Below are 22,869 nucleotides of genomic sequence, written 5' to 3'. Positions count from 1 at the left end.
GTGTTTGTTGCAAACCCAATTTGAAACCTAAGAATCCCAGATTATTACTATTCCCAGACCTCTTAAAAGGCCAGCTACTTTCATGTGAAGTTCCTAGGATTTTCAGAGGAGCTACTAAAAAGCAGAAGCTTATTTATTTATGTTTTTTAATTCAGCTAAGGCTTTTATCCTGACAGCTTTCCACATCAGCTGTTCATACAAGCTATCTGTGATACAATATTCCTGCCTATAGACTCCTTAATCATCTTTATTCTTCCAGGTTTATGCAGGCAGGTAGCAGTAGAGAAAGGAAAGATAACAATTACTTTTTGTAATTTAATGTCATTTGGTTTAGGATACACTACTAAGTTTTTATTTAAATCTGGTTCAGTTCTTTTGGTTGTGTGGGAATTAACTACATGTTATAGTAAAAAAAAATGAAATTAAATAAGGTATATATATTGTGTGATTTGTGCTGGGTGTCTTGCCTAAACAGCAAACAGAGGTCTCAACTATTGTTTTCATTTCAAAATTATCATTTGCCTTTGACTTAATTATCAATGTAAACTGATGCTTTAAAAGGAATTAAAAACAACCAGATGATAATTGGGTGGTAAAACACCCTTCTGATGACAAATTTTGGCCAGAACAGATGTTTACAAAGGCCTTTTTCTATTGTACAAAAAGAAAGGTACATGAAAAAAACTTTATATAGTGATTTTTGAAAGTGCACTCACAGTGCAATAAGAGGAAAATTGGATTAAATGAGGGGGAAAGGCAGAATCCAGACCTGGAAATGTTTATTTACTGTTGCAGTTCTATTATCTCAGTGATTATTCCCATAAATAGATGTTCATAGGCAAGTCTTCCCATCAAATTCATCAAGCTAATTGTATTGCATTTCCTATTTACAGCTTCTGTAAAGGAGTGGAAAGAGATTAACTTGGTAGTGGATCTTTCTTCAAACAGTTACATAATGAGATTTTGTATATTGTTAGGAGGAAATGACAGTATTGTGTATTGCTCATATTCAGAAACTGAATATGAGCTAGGCAGCATGGACATGGTGATACTACAAAACAGAAGTAAAGTAATTTTAATAAAATAAATGTAAAAATTCCCTTTGCCTTTAATTTTAAAAAGGAAAATGGAACATACTCCACTCAGCAAGAATGAATTACCCCAAACCCTATTTTGTAGCATTAGGAATAAGATCACTTGATTAACTGTATCACAAATGCATGCTATTTAGTAGCATGCCAAGTAAAAGCATGTTATTTATTTTTCTCACCAATTCAGACCCACTAGATATGTTATTTATATGTTTTTCCAGATCAGGAAGTTAGAAGGCTCAAGAATAAAAAAGTGCTTTGTTGATTTTCTTGTGATGGTCTACCAGTTGTTAGTCTCCACGTTGGATGTTTCATGTAAGTGCCGATGTAGCTTTGATATCTCCAGGAAAAAGGCTGCAAACACTTTGGTTCCTTCAATGTAGTTGTGTCTGTGAAGAAGAAAAGAAACCCTGTCAGGCTGTTCTGCTCTTCAAATTAGCAGCATGGTCCAGTAAAGTTTTCAGACTCTTCAGAGGAATTTGAAAGATTGGTCACCCCCAAAAAAGGACCCAGTGCACAGAAATTCTGGACATCTTTCAATTGGCATTCCTCTGAAGGTTCAGTGGGAAAACTTTTCCCAGTGTTACATCGCCCAGTTACTGTTGTCTGTATCCATAAGGTCTGAGGCTATGCTGAGGGGAAACAAAAATAACTTGACAATTATTGTAGGATTCTTCAGTTCCTTGAGCTCAGCATGAGCTGGCTCAGAACCTGCACAAGATGTTTGGGCAACACATTGAACGCTGTCTTGCCATGGCACCTCAAAATATGAACACAAGTGGCAAGTTTAAGCTGATTTTGATATAATTGCACTACTTTTGGTCCCGGTAATATAAATGTACCTTTATATCCATTTATACTGAAAACCATCAAAATTTTTACTTAACCATTAGCCTGCATACCCCTGACTGGCATACTTCAAAATGGATGCTGTGACAGAAGGGTGCCCATCTACATCTTTGTCTTTCAGACCAGAGGCAAATTTCATTGGCAGTAAAATGAAAATTACCAGTGTGACATATTTAAAGACTGAATTGACACTCCATGAAAAGTGTACAGCAGTATGTGGTAGATTGGGAATTTTGCTCTCTGCTGGGCCCCAGGTTTTCCGGACACAGTTGTTTAGGACTGTCCAGTGCAGAGCAAAGCTTCCCATCTGGCCATAGTTATTTGTGGGTACCAAGGGACTTCTCCCCGCTTCTTTTATAGAGCAAATGGACAAATAAAAGAAACCTGCTTATTTTCTCATTCTGAGAGTGCTCCCCATCATCAGCTGCTCCAATCGGAAACATTATCACACTTTTCTGTGTTATACTCTGAAACATTCTGGCAATGGGAACTGTTGAGCCATCCCGAATATAATCTGGATCTTCTCCAAAAACTGAAATACATAGGAAGAATTAATTTATTATTATGTGAAATAAACACGCATTCTTCTGCTACCATGTATTTGAGCAGGTAGCCTATATTAAGAGCTTCTGAGTAGAAAATGTTTTGAATGCATAGCCAATTGATTTCATGAATCAGCTGCACTCTACAAACCTCTGGCTTCACAGCAGTACACAAAGAAACTAAATCAGGTCTTCAGGCTCCTCTTATGAAGTATACCCCAATTCAACAAGGTATGGAAGAAGATGTGGCTGAGTTGTTCTATCAAAAACCATGAGATTCACAGTAGTAAGTGGCTGTAGCGCTGAACTAGGAAATCCGTTTTGCTCTGTGGATGAGCATAATTCCCCTGCACACTTGCAGACACATTGAGAACTGAAAAAAAGAACGAACTTACCTGTTTTAATTGCCCTCCTTGCTGCTTTATATAGTGGATCATTAACATCAGCGAACCAGGGCTTTGCACCCAAAGGCATGGACACTGTCAGTTTGTTTGGACTGTTCCTTTTGGAAAAGACACTCTCCAAGTGCTCCACCACCTGTGGGGGAAGCACTTTGCAGTCAGAAGCATTCATCTTGCAGCTCAAGCTTACACCCACATTCCCACTTCTGCTCTCAGGAACAAATAAATGCTAGAAACATGCAGTTTACTACTTCAGGTGTAAATTTGTGAGGTGCTAAGAGGGATTTAGTTTACACAGTAGAGGCCAAAGAAAAGGTTTACCTCTTACCTGTTTTTTCACAACCGAAAGGTCCATGTGAGGGACCTGACGGATTGAGAATTTGCCAACGACTTTTGCTGGAATGACTGTTTTAATTCCTGGTTCATGAAAAGCTCCTTCAATCCCATGAATAGAGAGAGAAGGGTAACGCCACAGGTGTAGAAGTATTTCTTCCTTAAAAAAACAAACACCCAAACACTGAAAATATAAGGGATGACACTGGAGCCATTCACAATTGACATAAATTGATGTGAAGAAACAAGCTTTTTCCATCCTAAAATTTGAATTTGGAGACCTCTGTATTTTTAAGATGTTTGATTTGAAAATTAAACTCATGTGTATATCTCTGCATTTTAAAAAGTACTACTTCTTTCAGTCAACATTTGTTTACCTTTAGAAGCATTTGGATGAGAACAGCTTTTCACGCACAACAGGAAAAGTGAAGCATTGTTTAAAAGTGCCTTGGAAGTATATTTTTCTATTGCAAAGTAAAATCAGAACAATTTCTGATCTGACCATCGGTTGGAACTTCTCACAGGAGAAACTTGTGACCAGTTCAGCCAGAGCCCTCCCAGGTGATACAAGGGAAGAAATTATACTAATGAGCATAAAATAATAGAATAGATAAGATTATATTCAGTAACCAAGTTGATCTGTTTTTCTGGAAAAGAAGGGCAAAAAAAAAAAAGAGAGAGAAGAAATAAAAAAATAAAACGTTTATTCTGAGGGAGAAAGGAGAAAAATATAAACTGGTCTTCATGCAGAACCCCAGGACGCTGCTCCTTCTACTCCAGTTTTACGAGACTAGAGCTTTATGTACACATAAAATGTGCACAATTTCATCTTCATAAAGGTAAAGCATCAAAACTTATATAGTGTAGTTACATTATGCTTCTGTTATTACTGATTATTACAGTCAAGCTTAGGCTAATTTGGAAGCTTTTTCATGGAAATAAAAGCATCCATGTTAGAGCCTATACCAGTATAATTACGTTAGTGATAGAAAAAAGAAATTACTCCTTTCCTTTCTCCCAGCTGCCACTCTTGTGCAGAGAGATCGTTTGGAGCCAGCCCTTACCTGCTTTTTTTTATTGAGGATATATTTTTTAAATGATGGCAAAGAGAGGCTTAATAGTTTTGGCTGCTTTTTTTGGCATACTCAACAAACATCAAAACCTGAATGAAAGAAATAAAAAACACCTGAAACACATCTGCCTAAAGCTGCCTTCCATTTTCCAGCGCTGAATACAACTTCTTTCCTGCTATGTAACCTGTATGCAGGGGTTGTAATGCTTATTTGGTTTGGCTGGTTAGGCATGGGGGAAGAGAAGGGGTAGTGCAAGGACGGGGGAGCAGTACTGTTAGTTTTGCATTATTCTTTTTTTCATTGATTATTCGTATTGTGGGTTACTTTCCCCAGATAAAGTAGCTTACATTTTCAGCAAATTAATTTTATTTACCTTTTAATGCTCTGTGCTCATTTTTTTTATTTTGAGTTTGCCATTAACTGAAAATATCTTTCAGTTTGGCTTTATACATAAATGCTGCAAATGGGTGATTTAAATTCTTTCTGCTGACCATTTATACACATTTTATGTTACCTTGGTGCCATAGAGGAATTTTTTCACACCACTATTATTTTTATGTTCCTCTAGATCAAATGCAATCGATTCATATAACTTCCTCTCCTCCTCTGTCAGGGCAGCAACACTGTCGTAGATTCCAGGGATCTGAATATGACCTGTGGGATCCACAAGGCTGTCTACAAAATAAGACAGATGCATCAGTACAAGTGGGACCTATTTCTTTCACCTGGCAATCACACCACCTTTTCCCTTCTACCTCACTCTACTGAACAAGTAAGCCTAACAACTAACTACTAACGACTGTTTGCATCCATCAAGTTGTGGCACCTAACCTGATGTATTTTCATATTTATTAAGAAAACCATTGAGCTGCTGTTTGTGTGTAATGTGTGGTGTGTCAGCCCAGCTACTGACATCAAAACATCATCCTACTGAGATACAACTCTGCGTTAAAAAGTCAGATTTCACTACGCGTGTATGTATTCAAGTTGCCAGCAATCCTCACATGTCCTTGATTGACACATCACTGACATCAGCTTAACAGGCACATGTCTGAGGCCCTGACCTTACTGGGGACATGCCCTCTCCTCAGTTGCTACCACCATAGCTGTGCTGAGATTTGGAAACATGGGAATCTTGCTTTAATTAGACTTGCCTTAGTCTGGTCAATTAAACATGGCACTGATCTTTGTTAGGCTGATTGCTAGCCCTTGCTCCCCAGTTACTCCTGAGCAATGATGTGTGTTATTACCCAGCAGAGCTATCAGGTCCGTCAGCGGCTCATGAATGATGCCTCCAAAAGTTCCAGAGTGAAGGTCCTTCCCACCACATTCAACCTGTACCAAAACCACTGGTTACACATAAACACTCCCTTTATTCTTCTGCCAGTATTTCTCTTCCACAGCAACTGGTGGCTTCAGTTTTTTAAATGAGGCCACAAATGAACAGAAAATTATTATTTGTTTCTACTCACAAAATGGAAAACTTTGTGTCAGGAACAATCTGCTTTGGTAAAAAGAAGACAGGGCTCTGTTGTTAACCACTAGAGAGAAATTCAGCTGTCTATAGCACTTAGAGGCATTTCAGGGCAAGGGCCCCTCTCCACCTCCGTTCCCTCTTTTGCTTCAGTAAGATTAAATACATTGTAAGTGAAACACTTGCATATTACTGTTTCTAACATGGCAGAATAAATTCTTCAAGTTCTCTATCTTTTTTATTTAATGCAAAACCTTCATAACAAAACCAAGAAAGAACCTTACTTGATTTGCATTGAGGAAATACTTGTCCAACCTTAATTCCAGGTTGCAATAAATAAGAATTTAGAGGTGTCTTGAATCATATGGCTTTAGAATAGAGGCATTTGGTTTATGAAATGGGTTCTTTTTCCAGACACATTTTCATACTCAGGTTTATCATGAACTATTTTCCTGCAACAGACTTGTTTATTCTTCTCAAAACCTCGTTACAGCCAACTGTCTGGTAGCAGGCAGAGATAATTTTTGATGTTTTAATAGCATCATTTTTCTTAACCAAGACTTAGAAGAATTGAATCAAGGCTGACGAGGCTCTTTTGTTTAAAAACAAACTTCATTCTTTTTCAGACATAAAGGTTAATGCAGATTTTTTTTTTTGTTTAGTTTGAGTTCTTTAATCTTCTCTGAATTCCTTTTATGCTTCATCAGGAAGTTTCCAGATGAGAAATTTCTGCTCTTCATTTCACAGTAGCTCATGTTGCCTGCTAAATATACTACAGTGCACTGTTACTTGCTTCTGCCAATGGTTACAAATACTTTCTGTGGCTTTTAAACCCAGGGATCCAACTAAATTTTGTCCCTTTAGGCAGATACATTGTACTAAAAGCAGTATCTGCTGCAAAATGGCAGAGCAGCAGAAGAAATGGGTTTGGAGTGAGCGAGTTGCGGGGTACAGAGATGATGCTCCAAGGGAACGGAGCTGATGTGCGGAGGGTGCAGTAAGAAAAGACTGGGAGAGTGGCAGAAGAGTAATGGGATAGGAAAGGAATCAAGAGGAGAGGGGTAAGTGGAGAAAAGATGACTGAAGAGAAGTTAATGAAGGTAAATAAGGCTAATTGAACCGAAATGAGGAACAAAATCTCTACAAGCCAAAAAGGATAAGGAAGAAGGCTCTGTATTTGTAAATATTGAGCTTGCTCTCAGTCTTTCTCTGCATATAGATGTAGATTTGGTTACAGGTACATCATTGCTCTCTGGTCAGGGGCCCAGTTCAAATGAACCTTGTGTCTTTTACCTCCACAAAGAAGCAGGCATTTCCCCGACTCCCATACGTAAGGGCAGGCTTCTTGTTGCTGAGCCAGAGGTTGTCAGAAATCACAATATAATCAACATCAGAGAAAAAGCGCTGGTTTTCTTCTTCAAGTAACTTTTCTAGCCCCAAGGACCCTGCTTCTTCCATGCCTTCAATTACAAACTTGAAATTCACTGGCATGGCCTAAATGAACATTAGAGAAGTCTGAGTAAGGAACAAGCATTTTCAAAAATAAAACAGAATCTTTAAAATCAGAAGCAGGCTGGCTTGCAGTACACATTATGTTAAGAAAAGAAGGCTGTAGCATATATGTCTTGCTTCAGTAGAAAGGGAAATGATAAACAGGCACATAGAGTTTCCAAGAAAAACTTGGTTTTCCTCATGTTTTTATCTACTTATAATTTTTGAAAGAGAATAAGTGATATCTTTTTTCTGTCTTTGTGTTTTCAGAAAACTTGCTGGACTGTCTCATTGAATGGGCTTTCTCTCAGTGCTACTAAATATTCTAATTGCTTTAGAAATTCTAACTGTGTAATAACAGTTGCATCTTCACAGAAAATTTCCTGCCTCTCATATATCCACTGTTAGTGCCCATGCGGGAGCTGCCAGCAGAGGTCCACTGCTGTGGCTTTTCCCAACGTGTTATCTATCACCAGAGTTACTCACATGGTGGTAAAAGTGCTGCTGGTGATTCTACTGTAACTGTCCTTTTAGCACTCATGAATTCATTTGCCTGCTAGTTCGTAAGGATGTATTTCCAAGGGTAATTAAGAGAACTTTTATTGTGGAATAATAGTGCAAGTTAGAAATGCTGACATATCCCATAGGAGAAATAACTTTGAGCTTGGTTTTCCATTCCAATTCATTTTCTCATTACAGGTTTTTAAGATGTTTTCTCTTTTGATTCAATGCTCAGATTAAATGCAAGAACAAATGTGTAGAATTAAGTGAACCTGCATTATGGATGAGTTCACCAGTTGTTCATCAGGTGACCGCAAAAAATTTAGAAACAAACTGCTCATGAATATTGTTTGGTGGTATGTGCTGTTTTCTAGGGAAAGGCTTCAAATGACAAAGATTTCTATTTGCTTGCTTGTTAAAGTGCCAAAATAGCTATTAGTGATTTGAAAAACTGGAAAGATGCAGAAAGACAGCAGCATGACCATATCCAGTTACAACAGCTAATCTGTTGGCAAATAACGTGTGTGTTTCTAGCACTTAAGAGACACTGAGGTCAGTTAGTACTATTGATTGAAGGAAAACATCAGTTTTCCTGAAGGCTGCAAAAGGACTTTAGAAGTCAAGATTTAATGCTCAGTTTGTGCCATAATGTAATAAAAGAGGCACAAAACTGTTTCTTATCAATCTAACAAAAATGTTTTGCAAATTCACTTTAAAGGCTGCTTGCTAACCAAGTTATAAACTTAGACTATATGTTCACTTATACTACTAGTCCAAAACTAGCAAATATGCAGACTGATTTGAAGATAACTGTGTTGGTCATTACAGTAACTTAGGCAAGGTTTGACACGGAGATATGTTGAGTGAGGATATTTGTACTTGGTTAATGCACCCATTCAAAGCATTTGGTTTGATACATCTAATATGTTGTTTAAGGGACAGCCCACTACATATGACCATTTTAAGATACTTATTCTCATACATAACACACATAAATTGAAGGTAACTTGTAGGAATACAAAACCAAAGATCAGCAGAATGTAACAGCAGAGATGAGTCTTCATGGCTAATCTGTGATGTATGTTACTTCATCATTTTAAAAGCTCTCAAGAGAATAGAGGTTCAAAGCTGTTTAATATATATAATTATATATACTTCTAATATATATTGAATGCTTCCCCCAGTGTGTCTTCCTCTGCAGGGCAATGGCTGCTATACCATATTTATACTGCATACAGACTGTTCAAAATAGAAGTGCTCAAGGACAGATTCTTATTGGAGTGGGACCAGTGCCCAGGATAAAGCATTAGAAATAAGCTAATATTTCAAAATGTATGTAGTCTATTGGGACTGAGACGATCATTTAACTCACAGGAATGTAAATGCATCCCTCCAGAAATACAATAATAATAAGAATAGTAAAAATAGTAATGGTAATCCTATTACTACTACTACTACTACTACTACTACTACTACTACTACTACTACTACTAAAGTCCTCATTGATACATACTAATTTCAAGGCTCTAAACGTTTCCACTGCATTTATCCAGGCTAGGACAGGTCCTTTATTATCTGTTGCTCCACGTCCATAGAGATTTCCTTAAAAAGAAAAGAGGAAAGTTTTTAAGTCATCTTTGAAACTTCTGTCATCACTTGCCGCAGAAGCTGTAGTAGTGTGTCAACTAAAGTGTCAAGAGCCAGGATTTCATTGACCTCTTTTTCAATAAGGTGATGGGTGTTTCCCAATGTACTGGTACACTTTTTTTTCTGTCTTTCCTTTTATATGCATCATATTGTAGCATACATCTACTACAGGCTGATTTCTGAGCTTCAGTTTTGTTCTTATGAGCTGTTTGTTCACACCAGAGATGCCTGAAGAGTTTGCACAGTATGCAGCTGCTGCACACATCAGCCAGCCCAGGTAACAAGCAGCAAAAACCCCACAGATAAATACCACAGTAGAAGCATGAAGCTACAAGTCTAGGTACGTAACTTTTTTTTTTTTTTTCCAAGCGTTCAACTGTACAGTTATATACAGGGGCAGATTTCATTCTCATGTACAATGCTAAATTTTGGTGGCAGTCCCCATGGGAGGTGGAAGAGTTACCCCAGTAAGAGTGTTTGGAACCAGTCCCAGCCGATGGAAAAGGACAACTTAATGGTTATAGCGCAGGTCTAGGAATCAGTATTTCTGGGTTCTTGGGGTCTTACTCATCTGCTGACCCTCCACCCATCGTTTTTGTTCCTTCAGTGAATGGAGCTTTTCATGCTCAGCTGGCTGTAGTGGAAGGATGGTTACATTAAGAAGCCGCCTCAAGTTCTTCCACCAAAAATGCTCCTTAGCTGCAGCACGGCAGGTGGAGGTAAGTGGAGGTACTAAAGGATCATAAAGCGAGAACAGGAAGTGCTAGGGTGGATAATGGTTCATGCAACAACCCAAGAAGAATTTTAAAGCAGGAAAGGATTATCTGTTGAATAAAGCAGCATTAAATTCACGTGGCTGTTCCACACCGAATATTAGGCAATCACTGATGGGTCTCACTAGTCACAGCACTGTCAAAGTGCTGGATTTGTGCCATAGATTTCCATGGGAGGAGTCCTCATGATTTAGTTATATATACAGGGAGCCTGCTTCCACTCAGAATCTCAGTCATCTATTCAAATAATGGTACAGAACTCATGACCAGGTACATACCATCAATTTCAGTCAATGTGTAAGGGTCAGTTTTCCAGCCATCTTCCTTTTTGGCAGGCTGCACATCCGTGTGACCATAGAAACATACAGTGGGGTTTTGTGGATCCTTCCCCAGTTCCCCAAGAATCACAGGAGGCAGTGGGAGGTCCTGGCCATCAGGCAACTGTGGACAAATGTAAAAAAAAAAAGGCAACTAAATAAAAACAAACCTTTGAAAACTTATAAATGTTATAAAAAAAAAACCCAGGAATTCTCAGTATTGAAAGTAGTTCTACATACTTAGCTGGCTCTGATTTGATCAGGTGCAAAATCTGACTTTGAATCCAGCTCTAACATACCCAGAGAAATTAAGATTTTTCTCCCCACTTGTTTAGGTTCTTCGGGAACTTTACAGAGCTCTTCCAACATTTTACTGTCATAAACACCCTCATTACTAAACTCTTTCTTCCCAGCACTGGAAAGGATGAAGCTGACTGTATGCTGTAGTGATAAAAGCATATGTTGTGACACTGAAATAGTCAAAAGCCACACAAACTAATTTGGGGTTTAATTTCTCCACAGACAGATGGCAGGAGGTCCGTAACCTCAAACACAGAAATAAAATAATTTTAGCTGGCAGGAGAAGCAGCAGCAGCTATTTCGGACTGTTTTGAAAACAGGTTAAAGCTCTGAACAAATCCTGTAATGTACCACTGTGCAGAACAGTGGCTAAGAGAGGCTGGATGTCTCACGGGAAAGAAAAATTGGTAGTAAAGGAATGTGTATTCTCCATTGCATGCACTAGTAATAGCGGTCTGCATTGCCCTGTTGCAACCCAAAAGTGCAGCTGCTTCTTGCCAGGTGATCAAAGGAAAACCCATGTTGTGAAACAATACTTTAGCCCTAGGCAGAGCAAAGTATCTCTGGTCTCTGCTCCAACCACAGGTAATCCATTCCCCACTGTCATCGACAGAGACTGTTGCTATATATTTTGGCAATCATAACTGCATGCCAAGTGCATGCTGTGTCTTTATTTTTAAATGCATTCATTACAACTATTAAGTGACATAACCTGAAATACTAAAGTGTTGCTGTGCTGCAGGGTTCTTGTGCTAAGGCTCTCACAATCCTTCCCAGAAGCCTCAGAAGGAAAAGGGAATCATTATTAATGAACCTTTGAATTCCTGTTAGAATAGAAATCTAACATCCCAGGGCAGGAAAGAGCCCCCGGCTACAGTAAGGTAAGTAAATTAGAAACAAAATTTTCTCAGATATTAACTCTTCCATGTTGCTTTCCAACTATCATTAAGAAAATGGCTTGGAACTTTTTGTCAGAAGGTCCCAAAACCAAATTGGACGCTCAAGATAGCTAGTCCTTTCTGTCTGGCAACATTGTAAAAGCTACCTCCCTCATATTGAGGTTTTGGTGATGAATGATGCATTAACTATCATGCTTCATTACTCAAAAGAATGTAAAAACAAGCCCTGGTAAAAAACTCAGGCCTTTCACTTTTGCATACTGCTTCCCTCCAGTTAAAAGCACCAAACTGTCCCTGCTATGCAGAGAACGTCTATTTGCATTTGGATTGTCTGTGTGGTCTCCAAAGTCTGTTCTCAGACAGTCTGAGGAAGGACTGATTTCAGCAGGTATCACATAGCTATGGGACTACTGATAAATTGTTATCTAGCTATCAAAAATATATGCACATGCATAGTACTGAATGTAATAGGTAGACCACATATGCAAATATGATGTTTTACATGCAAGAATCAGACAAGCACCTGATGTGATCCCAGGCTTACTAAATTAACAGTGGCTCCCAGCGCAGCGAGTCTGTCTGCTGCCAACGCCATCATTCGTATTACTTCTTTCCTCAGAACTGGTTGAACAGAGTCGCTTTTCACAGCCACCCATTCCTTAAGATCCTGTGCAGGAAGGAAAGAAGCGCAACTAAATCACCCGGGTTGCTGTGGTGTTTGGCCCTTGAACAGGAGAAGTGTCACAATGGAAGCTGATTTCATTTCTACCCCACCACAGCAATGTCACAGATACTTGAGGCTTTGGAATTGAGAGCAATTGCTTAGATGAGTCCCCAGGGTTGAGAGTACTGATTTTCTGAACAGGGAGGGTGCCCACACTTAGGCATTCGTGCTGTCACCCATGGATCTAAAATCTGATGGAAGTGGAGGTAGGCTAGATGCTGACCAGTCTGCACTACAGAAATTGCATTATGTATGAATTACCTTGGTGATCCTCAGGAGGATTCAGAAGTGCTCATAGATTTAAAGCATAACTGATACTGACTGGACTAATTATGTTTCTGCCTTTTCACATGGAACTGACAAAAACAAAAGCACAAACCAGCATGGGACCAAGACTCCTCTCCTCATCAAGAGCAAACCAGCAAAAATCCATTGTGATGTAAAGCAAGTGAGAGAGCATCCTATCTGGCTTGCTTCTCCCATGCAGGTACGTTTTGGCTCAGTGGAACCACTCTGCACACAAAGGATCCCAGCCACTTAGCTTGTGACAGTCCATGCTAATCCCTCTTCTACCTAACAGGTCCCGAGTACAGACTGTCCCCTTGCAGCCTTGCTTTGTCAAGCAGGTGGCACATCTGATGCCAGGCCTGGAACCCTGCTTGTCACCATAGTGGCAAACACTCTGGCACGTAGAGCACAGGCCTACGGGGCACCAGTTCTGAACTCGTCATTTCACTGCAGTACAGTTCCTACCTTGATGAAATCACTTTGATGTACATCAATGTACTGGAAGATCTCAGTCTCCAGTGCTGAGGAGGTTGAGGAGGACATTACTGGCTTAGGAAAGAGTAACACAGGGCTGAGATAGCATCTATCTGAAAGTTAAGGATAACATTCAACAAGTTAGAGACATCCTGCAACATGAACTTACTTCTCAGTGCTAGAAAGCACAGACAATTGCAAAGTGCTGAGCCGGTTTAAGTCTCATTTAAGTTCTTCAAGCCAGGAGAAAGTATACCTGAATTATTTTATCACATAAAACCTTTAATCAATTACAGTCCAGTTTCTGAAAGACAAAAAGTGGGAAAAATGACCAAAGAGTGAGCAGCTTTACAATTTCTGCTTTATATGTAAATCGAAGTGTTTAATTTACATATAAAGCAGAAATATGTAAGCAAGCGTTTAATTGGGGAAGCATTTTCTGAAGAAACATTCATTGCATCAATTTGCAATGTACAAACCTCAAATTGTATGTTCTGGGAACTAGGGGGGTTCCCTGTTCTTTCCTGAACCCCAGGGGAAGACTTGCAAACACTAACACACACCAACAGCCCAGGGGACTTGTTCTTTTTCTTCGGTCCCAGAAGGAAGGACAAAAATGGATTCACTGACACACTTTGCGTATTTTACGTGAACAAGGGAGAACAATTCTGACATCGGAGAGTATTGGACAACAGGTAGCTTTTGTGGCTGAATAAGAACAGTGTCAATACTGAAACACCTCATAAATGCAGAAGTCATTTAGTACCTGCAAACCTCTCTGACATCTTTTTTTTTACAAGATAAGAGAAGATTTTAAAACCATAAGATTTTTAAAAGTGTGTATCTTCCTTCCTTCAGTTTTCCCTTCCTGTTTCCTTGAAGTTCTTGCTGCAGTCTTTTGAATTGGTGTTAGCAGAGTAATACTTGGATGTCTAAATACTTGGCTGGGCTACATTCAGCATACCTGCTGTATCAGGCTGTGTGACAGGGTGGACTCCAAGGTCAAACCCCAACACTTCAATTCTGAAAATATTTTATACTGATAACAAAATGTGCATTTGCAGGTCCATCCATAATTCCTTAACTTTAATGCATAGCTAAGGTGATAGGCTATGGTAATATTAATAATTTCAATTACGTTTCTCTGACAGAGGAGAAAGATTGAAAACCCAAGCATGATGAATAAGAGGAGGGAAACATTGTTCATTTCAGCTGAAGACCCTGGCTGTATGAAGAATGGGCCCCATTTTCCAACCTTCCCTTAGAAACAGGGTCGCATCTACATTGCCTGTGACACAGGTCACTCTCTGAAGTAAAGCTTTGAGAAAGCCTGTGACACTCATGTGATCCCCAGTGTCCAGTTCCTGACATCTGTTGACACTGGAAGCGACCAAATGTCAATTTTGCAGGACAGCGAAGCTGCAGAGCACTGCTATGGAGATGACTTGTTAACTGAGACAAGAAAATCCAAATTTGGGTGAGAATTGGAGGATGGAGAGATTAAATATAAGCATATTATATAAATGTAGGAATATTATTAAAATGCTAATACTTGCTGGGAAAAAGCCTTAAGTGATGATCAAAGTACCATTTTCTCCTCACATTATTTTCTCCATGAAAAGGTAAACTCTGCCTCCAAGAGGTGGATCTAATCAATCATCACCTTCAAATATTCACATCACCAGTCACAGCAGTAGCAATTTGGCCTAAACCAAAAAGGATTATTATAGGAATTTTTGAAGAGAGCATGAAAAAAATTCAGGAGGTTTCAGAAGAGACAAAGCAGCTTCTGGGATTTAGCAACAAAGCTGTGGTAGAGTATGAGGGTTCGGGGTTTGGTAGCTTGGGTTATAGTCGTCTTTGGACAGAGCTTCAGCAGGTGAGGCTTCAGAACAGGACTTTGGCAATGCACACCCCAAACTTAAAATCCCCAGTCTGGCTATTCCTTCCAGCCTTGGACTCTGCAAGTGGCTGTGAATATTTGGCAACCAAAGTCCATTTTACATAGCACGTAGGAGTGCAACCGCAGACATGGTCAGGAGGGCCTCCCAGGCTGCACTGGGCAGGCAAGACTGGGAGTCCTGGGCTGGAGTGGTGGTACCTGTCCCCAGTGAACAGAGTTTCCTGACACAGATGAGACACTTGCACTTGCTGGGGCAGTGCTTGTGCAGACACAGGAGGGCACCTGTGCTGAGACACTGCAGGTCATGTCCGAAAGGGGCCCAAGGTACAAGGAGATGATCAGTATTAGGTAAAAGCCAAACATGGTGGCCATTTATGTTGTTTTCTTCTCTTTTTTTTTTGTGGCTGTGTGCTTTTGGGGGACCAGGCAATGGCTCTGCTGGGATGATGTTGCTCGGTGTCACTTCAGCCAGCAGTGGGTCTCAGGAGAGCCAGGTTTACCTTCACACTGGCCTACAGGCATAGTGTCTTCCCCCTCCACGCTGGGTATCACAGAGGGGAGCTGGTTCCCACACAGGCTGAGGAGAGGACAGGAGGCCCAGTGGGTACATTTGTGAGGGGCTCCAAAAAAGCGCAAGGCGCTACACCTCCAGAAGAAAGTGATAGGAGCAGGCATTGTACAGCATGGTCATTCATTTAAAAGTGGGATAAATTCTAGTCTTGCCATGGGCATTGCCAACAGACAGGTTGAGAAATCCCAGCATATGAGGATCTTAATCAGATGTTCATTTAGAGAGACTTTAGGACTGTACGTTCATTTACCATGAAGCCTGCTAGGTGCCTCAGTTTCACACATGCTTCACTCATTCTTTCTACCTTACCATTTCCAAACCTTAATTTGGAAAATACTTGCAACAGAGGCTGCTGAATGTGCCCTCATTTAACCTTACCATAGAAAACCAGACAGGCTTCTCTGTGTTCAGTACTTAAAAAAAAATACCTTTGGGCTATGCCACGCTTGAGCAAGGAGGGTCGTAACACAGTCACAAACATGGCTGCTAGAGTAACCACGCTCATGCAATGGGTCACTATCAGTGCCTCCATCATATATGATTTTCCCTCTTTCTGAACAGAACTTTCAATGTCACTGATTTCTATGCATTTTCACTCTAAAAAGAATGAGTATATATTTAGCTAGCACCTTATGGTGACTTGAAGGAACACATATCTTTTAGTATTACATGAAGGTCAGAATCACAAAAGGGCTGCCTATACAGGGGAGGTGTGCTGCCGTGATGGTATCTTCCTCTTTTTATCTGCATTACGCACAAATGACCTGGAAAGATGCAGACAAGAGACGTACATCTTCAAGTCATGTTTCATTAGCTTTTAATGGTTCAAGAAAATGAAACGAGGAAACTAAAATGCTGTGAAGGAAAAAAAGCAAAATCTGCATTCAAACAAGCAAAACATCCTAGAAATACTTGAGATAATTGTGTGATGTTTTCAAAACAGAGACAGACTTCAGGAAAAGTTTATAGAATATCGCAAAAATAGTTGCATTCGCAAACAAAAGTAAGCATGAACAGTGGCAAAGTTGGGAAAATGAACACAAGGAGAGACTTACACAGTCCTGCAGATCTGCAGATTGCACCAATTTCCAGTAATTCAAACAAGAAATTAGGTAGCAGCTATGATGTGTGGTACTTGAGGTGGAGGAGTAGCAGACAGAACTTCATGTTATTGCACTACTAATATACAGACAATGCTGCTCAGAAGCATTTGGATCACGACTGGGAAAGCTTGTGTAGAAAAGGGAGTCAGTTTAATAAAGCAGTGGAAAGGTTTCAGGCAAGGCTAAAATAGCTCGGTGTTACGAGGAGGTGAAAAATTATTTGAAAGGATGATAAAGCCAAGGGGCGGGGAGGAGGGGGGAATATCAAACAAAGACTTCAGTGTTCAATTTCAAGTGTAGTTTATTTGATCTCATTTTAAAGAGAAGTTGCTGCTTTAAAGCAAATTGTAGTATGACTATTTTTAGAAATAATGCATGACAGTCATGCAGTTTCTCTTCCTTAGTTCCTTAGTAGTAAGAACATTTTGTGTCTCACTTCCTCCCATCCCGTAAAGTACTGTTAAAAGAAAACGTAGTGTTCCTAGGTGGTGATTTAATGAGCAGTCCAAGCTGATTCTTTAACTAGGATGACTCCCTGATAAAATATCAACTAAACTTACAAACATTTCAGAAGCAGCTCCTGAATGTTTTTCTGCTCTCCTCACTGTTTCTGAGGTGCATGCGTCACATGTTTTTCTCACTGAGATGCAGCATTGGAGGGGGTGTGGGGGGTGATGCCAATGAAGATTGAACGTTTTGCAACCAACCCAGAGGAAAACACAGTCAGAGGTCGCCTAGTTTTCAAATAAACAAAGAACACTTGACATGAGAGGAGATAAAGATGCATATGGCAGTAGGAGCTAATTTACCAAAACTACTGTGGGTCCATTGAAAGGAACATTCCCGCTAAGCAATTGCCAACAGAGAAGGTGACTCAGATAACAGGGGGATGGTTTAACTCTCTTGAACAACCTCTATTGATAAGTGGCCCACCTTTGGTGGAAGCGGCCTCTCCAGCTGACTAGGTGAGACACTTGGAGGAGGAGGACAATGATTTTTCACGTGGCAGTTCTTGAGCACAGCCCTGACCATGCGCAGCCACTGTCGCAATGCCCAGGAGCTGCAGAGATCCAGACACCTGCCGGGGGATGAGCACCCACTCACAGAGCCTGGGTGCATTTGGAGACGATTAAAGAAATGGCATCAAATGCAATGAATGGTGTGACAGCAACAAGAACCTTTGGTGGAAAGCACGGGTGAGATCTGGCACTTGCTGGCAGGTGACGCTGCAATGCCCAGTGCTGTTTCCAGCAACCAGCTCTTAAAAAGTGTTGCAATATAAGCTGCCTTAAGGACGTTTCAGAGAATGGCAATGACTAGCCCTGGCCTTGCTCAAGCCAACCCCTTAGAGGAAAAAGTAAGACCCTGTCTGTCAGTTTTGCTTTGCTGTAACACAAATGATATTAAAAAATAAAGTTCTTACCTATTTGTGCTCTTGTTTTGCAGCTACCTTTATGGCCCGTGATGAAAGCTTGAACTGGAGAGATCTCCTCTTCCACCTGCTGAACAGGGACATTTTATCTCAGTTCACTGATACATCCTGCAGTTATTAAGGGTGACTTTTGAGTTACAGATTAACTTTTGGTTTAGATGCTTAAGTCTGTTTCTGTATCGTATAATAATCCAAGCAGGATATCCAAATCACTACCACATCAAGCAATGAGGAATTTTCCCATGTCCTTTTCCTTCTCCTTTTCTCCCTGGAAGTCCTGGATCCTAGCAGGAATCCCAACATCTGAAAGTACTTCAGCATTGCTGATAAGTGTTGCTGCTTTACGACAATATTTTGGAGGACCTAGAGAAAAGAGGTGGCTTTTGTTGCTTTGATTTGAAAACTGGAAAAGAAAAAATACATTTCTATTAAGGAAAATAATTTCTCCCAGAAAGTAGGAAGTAGTATTTCATGCTGTGCTCACTGAGAAGTAATCCACTCACTATTTGACTAAGAAAATTTTTGGCACTTGACTGCTTTTTTTGACTGCTTTTTTTTGACTGATTGCATTTGCAATCAGACAAACACTGGTATAAAAAGATCCTTCTTTTTATAAAAGACAGCTGTACTGTCTTTTGCTTTTTTCATAGCCAAAATGTTAATAGGAAAGAACTGTGGGAGGTACAGCTAAGTACCAAGCTACGTGCACTAGCACGTAAGGCTGAGCTACTAATCTGGTTCGTAACGCCCTTAAAATGCAGTGAGCACCAAAAAGAAAATTAGAGTATACATTAAGAATATTTACCATATTCTAAATTGCTGGGTTGGCATTTGACATCCACAGCTAAGTGTGTTGTACTCACTGGGACGCAGATAGGCTCACTATCTTCTTGCTGCCAGTTCTTCCATTCCAGAAGGCCTCTGATCTGTAGTAAATTTTAGGTGCTCGTGTTTGCATACAAGTTCATATCCTTATGGTCCACTGTCCATTTTGAAAGAACCACTATTCACATGATCAGATTCAGTAACAAGCATCAGACTTCAAAGGGAGGTCAAGGTCCTGTCTCAGAGCCTTACATTTTCTTCTTTTAAGTACTTGTTCTTCATTTGATTAATATATAAAAACTCCTTTGCAAATAAAATGCAAAAGTGGGGGGGAGGGGATCAAATATTTCCCTTTAGTTAAAACAATTCTATTTTTAGGTGAATCCTACCTTCCTTTATCCTAACTTTAAACGTTTCACATTTGAGTTACTCCTGAATGAAAATAGTACAAGTGAGATTAGAAACAGGTCTACTAAATTTAGTTGTTCAACTATTTGCTTATTTATCGCTTTATACTACTGAGAAATATACCATTGTGGAGAAAAAAGAGCAATTATTACTTTGTAGCTTATTATTTCATTACTAATTGCTCCTTATTTTATAACCTATAACTTGGAACAAGGTTTAGAGTCCACAGTGTAAGAGTTTTATTTTTTTATGGTCATTACTCCATTTATGGAGTATCATAAACATTGCCAACATTGTTTAGGTTTATTAAATGCAGGCAGCTTTATCTCCTTAATTAAAAAAAAAAAACAAACACCAAAAACAACACTCTTTGATGGTAGCTTAGTAACTACAAGAAATTAAAGAACCAGCTTGAATAGTTTGGCTGAGTGCTGGCATAGACAACTCTGCTTTGGAATACAGTAAGTTTTAAGCAGAAGGAAACAGATTAATTACAGGAAAATAAGAGCAGAACTAAAACAATAGGATAAAGAAAAAAAGCACCAATATCTCTGTTTCTCTTGTCCTTTGAAAATGTAAGCTATCCAGTGCAGACATGGTCTCCTACTTTGTGTTTCTATTACTACATGAGGGCAGCATGCTCAGTTGGTTACAAAGTAATGGTACAAACAGGAGTAACTTAATGTCATTGGCACTTCAGCAGAATTAACAGTCCTTAATTGCTGTCTTAATTTTTACCTTAATTAAAAAGGTATCTTAAGGAAGTACAGTATTAATTTTAAGCAAGCAAATATATAAGAAATATGCTGTTAAGAGCCATGTTTCATTGACAGATAAATGACATGATGGTTTTCAACACCACCTGTCACTAAAAGCAGTTACCTCTAGTTCAAGCTGGCTGTTTTCATTTCTTGAAGGTCTGTTGCAGGAAAACAGGAAAGATACCATAACGTCATAATCAGTGGTACCTGGTTATTATTGCAGCTCACTGTCATTTCTCAATACACTGCCTTCATATAACTTAGGTTGTATGGAGAAGCCCCTTCACACAATTGCAGAAATATCTCTCCCCTACAAGGATTCCTACTTCTACCCTCTGTGCAGCCACAGCGACAAGCCCTTCCACCTCCTCCCACTTCACACTGCAGTTCAGAAATTATTTCCCAGCCATCATCTTCCAAGATAATCATAGCTGATGCCAAAACCTGGACCCACAAGTTGAGCAACATTTCCTGCTGTGAGAACCTGTCAGATGGTGGAGATTGCTCTGGTAGAAAGGTAAAGACCCCCAAGACCCTGAATTAATAACTAGTTACCTGAGCATCAGTAATCACACCTGGATGTGTCAGTAGAAGGAGACTGATTTAGAAAAGACCCCCCTCACCCAGCCAAGAGATCACATGGTGCTTCACAAGGGCTGGTGGTTACAGACTGTCCTCTGGGGCAATGATACTCAGCACTTTCCAGAAGCAGGGCCACAAACATTAGATACTCTGTAAAGGAAGAGCAGTAACACAAAGGTTTCTCACAGGCTAGTGGCTAATTCCATGAGCTCTCTGTATGCAATTCTCTAAGCATGTATTCCCATCTTGATACCCTTCAGACAGCTTTGTTAAGCCAAATTTTAGTAGCATTCCCTTCAGGGTGATTAATGGTCTCCGTGCAGGTGAGGTTTTTATCCACCTGATAACTCATAGTCATTCCCAAACAGACAATGGGGACTGGCTTCATGAGTTCACAGGGTGACATTGATGCTAACCATGCAGTACTTTGTTTATTTAGCTCTTCACGCTGCCTCCTCCCAACTTGCTGTTGCCCAGGGATCAGCAGCAGCAGGGCACAAGGCACTGAGGTGGTGGTATGCATGGTGTCCCTCAAGGCACACATCTGGAGTACCACAAGGTTAACTCAGTTTGACACTTCGCTGACTTCTGCATCTTGGCTGAGTGTCCCAGGAGCAACAGCCTCTGAAACAGCTTACAAGTATTTTTCCATTGCAGCCCTCCTCTCACCAAAGTGTATTTGGGAGAAGGCCAAATCAAGCAGAGAGGTTCTTCTCTTGATAAATATGAATTGCTCTTAAATAGCTTAAAATTTAAGGAAACTGCTGTTTATACATATATGAATATGTATAAACTATATATATACACACACACACACAATACTGTCACACCTCATAGCAATGGGTGTTACTATTTCAAGGTCTTTGTGATTGTGACCTCCTTAAGGAGGGGGGAGAGATACTCCTTAGCACATCTCTTCTATCAAAGTGCCACTGACTCGATGATCAAGGGTAAAGCACCTTCTTAAGAGCCCAGAGCAGATGCTCATTAAACTAAGGCTCTGCACCATTCCCGTGCTATGCAAGCCATGCCATCAACGGGTCACTGTGTGAAAGATACGGTAGCATCTCAATAAAAACAGAAAGCCAGATAATTACAAGACTGAGACCTTCGATTAGAAAACTAATTGATATCTGGACATCTTGCTAAATGCTTGCACGTAGGCATTAAGCCTGCTAAAATCTGAAGTGAACCTGTGACTAGTGGATCAGGCTCTTTGGCCGAGATGCTATATATTTAATTACAACATCGGTGGAAAATAGTTCCCTGCTCGTTGCACAAGGGTTTAGACTTTAAATACTTTCCCTACAGACAAGTATTTTTGCTCTCTTTGTTACAGTCTTTTCAAGCAGAGAAGTTTCTTGTATGTTCAAAGGCCTTTCACGAGAAGCATGTGCCTTGACATGGCTTAGAAGGCAATGATGGCTTCACATTTTTTGTACTATAGGAACCTGAACATTTAGAACTAATGTTTTTACAGCTTTTAATTTCTAAGCAAATGACAGTTCTGCAAATCACTGGTTTGGATATAAGCCATTAATCCCACACGCCGAGTGCCTAAATCCTTATGCAAGTTATGAAATTTTGGTTGAAGTATTTGCGATAGCTCATGAAGATGCATAAAGGTTGTATCCCCTCACACACTGCACTTCAGAGGGAATTACGTTTCAGGGTGAACTGAAAAAGACAAACAGGGGAAATGCCACGATAATAATATCATTTATAAATGCATTTAAGCCATTAGCTATGAAAGATCAAACGCAGACACAGCTGTTAGAGGATCAGTTCCACCACGTGCTCCTCTCCTCTTGCTTGGAAGCCACTCTAAGGGGATTGAGCAGGAAGGAAAGTACCTTCTCCCCATTTGCAATAAAATACGCACCCTTTCCTGCAGGATGGGAAATGGGAAGGCTGAGGAGGGAATCACATCTCAGATACACGTTACCTGGATGCATGCTTGACCCACAAGACTCTTGCACTTCGGATGAGCAACACTATCACTGGCTTCGGTCTTCATCTGTTTTGAATGAGGTTTTCTTGCTGAGGCCCACAAATACAAGGTTATCGTCACCTACCTTTGAGAGGAGGTGCTGGGCTTTCCCTGCCA

The 22,869-nt window shown here is 40.0% G+C and overlaps 1 protein-coding gene across 1 annotated transcript; it reads right to left on the bottom strand.

Annotated features, from left to right (window-relative positions):
* Window positions 1–934: 934 nt before the first annotated feature.
* Window positions 935–18,460, bottom strand: CNDP1 (carnosine dipeptidase 1). Its single transcript, XM_005242955.3, has 12 exons — window positions 18,178–18,460; window positions 13,169–13,290; window positions 12,215–12,358; window positions 10,454–10,616; window positions 9,269–9,357; window positions 7,057–7,257; window positions 5,540–5,624; window positions 4,804–4,964; window positions 3,212–3,376; window positions 2,878–3,019; window positions 2,325–2,472; window positions 935–1,480 (listed from the first exon to the last, which is right to left on the bottom strand). The coding sequence occupies exons 2-12, from the start codon at window positions 13,244–13,246 to the stop codon at window positions 1,372–1,374; spliced, it is 1,485 nt and encodes a 494-aa protein (XP_005243012.2). The 5' UTR covers window positions 13,247–13,290; window positions 18,178–18,460; the 3' UTR covers window positions 935–1,371.
* Between the last annotated feature and the right edge of the window lie 4,409 nt (window positions 18,461–22,869).

The sequence above is a fragment of the Falco peregrinus genome, chromosome 3, assembly GCF_023634155.1.
Source record: "Falco peregrinus isolate bFalPer1 chromosome 3, bFalPer1.pri, whole genome shotgun sequence".
NCBI lineage: Eukaryota > Metazoa > Chordata > Aves > Falconiformes > Falconidae > Falco > Falco peregrinus.
The sequence above is the reverse complement of the archived record's forward strand: the minus strand, read 5'-3'. Positions and strand labels throughout refer to the sequence as shown.

What these genes read in the sequence shown, in the direction of transcription:
- CNDP1 (XM_005242955.3), bottom strand. Translation starts at nt 13,246, where the DNA reads ATGTCCTCCTCAACCTCCTCAGCACTGGAGACTGAGATCTTCCAGTAC. An exon ending in ATCAAAGTGATTTCATCAAG is followed by an intron (nt 12,359 to 13,168) that starts GTAGGAACTGTA and finishes CTTCCTGCACAG; the next exon opens with GATCTTAAGGAATGGGTGGC. An exon ending in CGTTTAGAGCCTTGAAATTA is followed by an intron (nt 7,258 to 9,268) that starts GTATGTATCAAT and finishes ATGTTCATTTAG; the next exon opens with GCCATGCCAGTGAATTTCAA.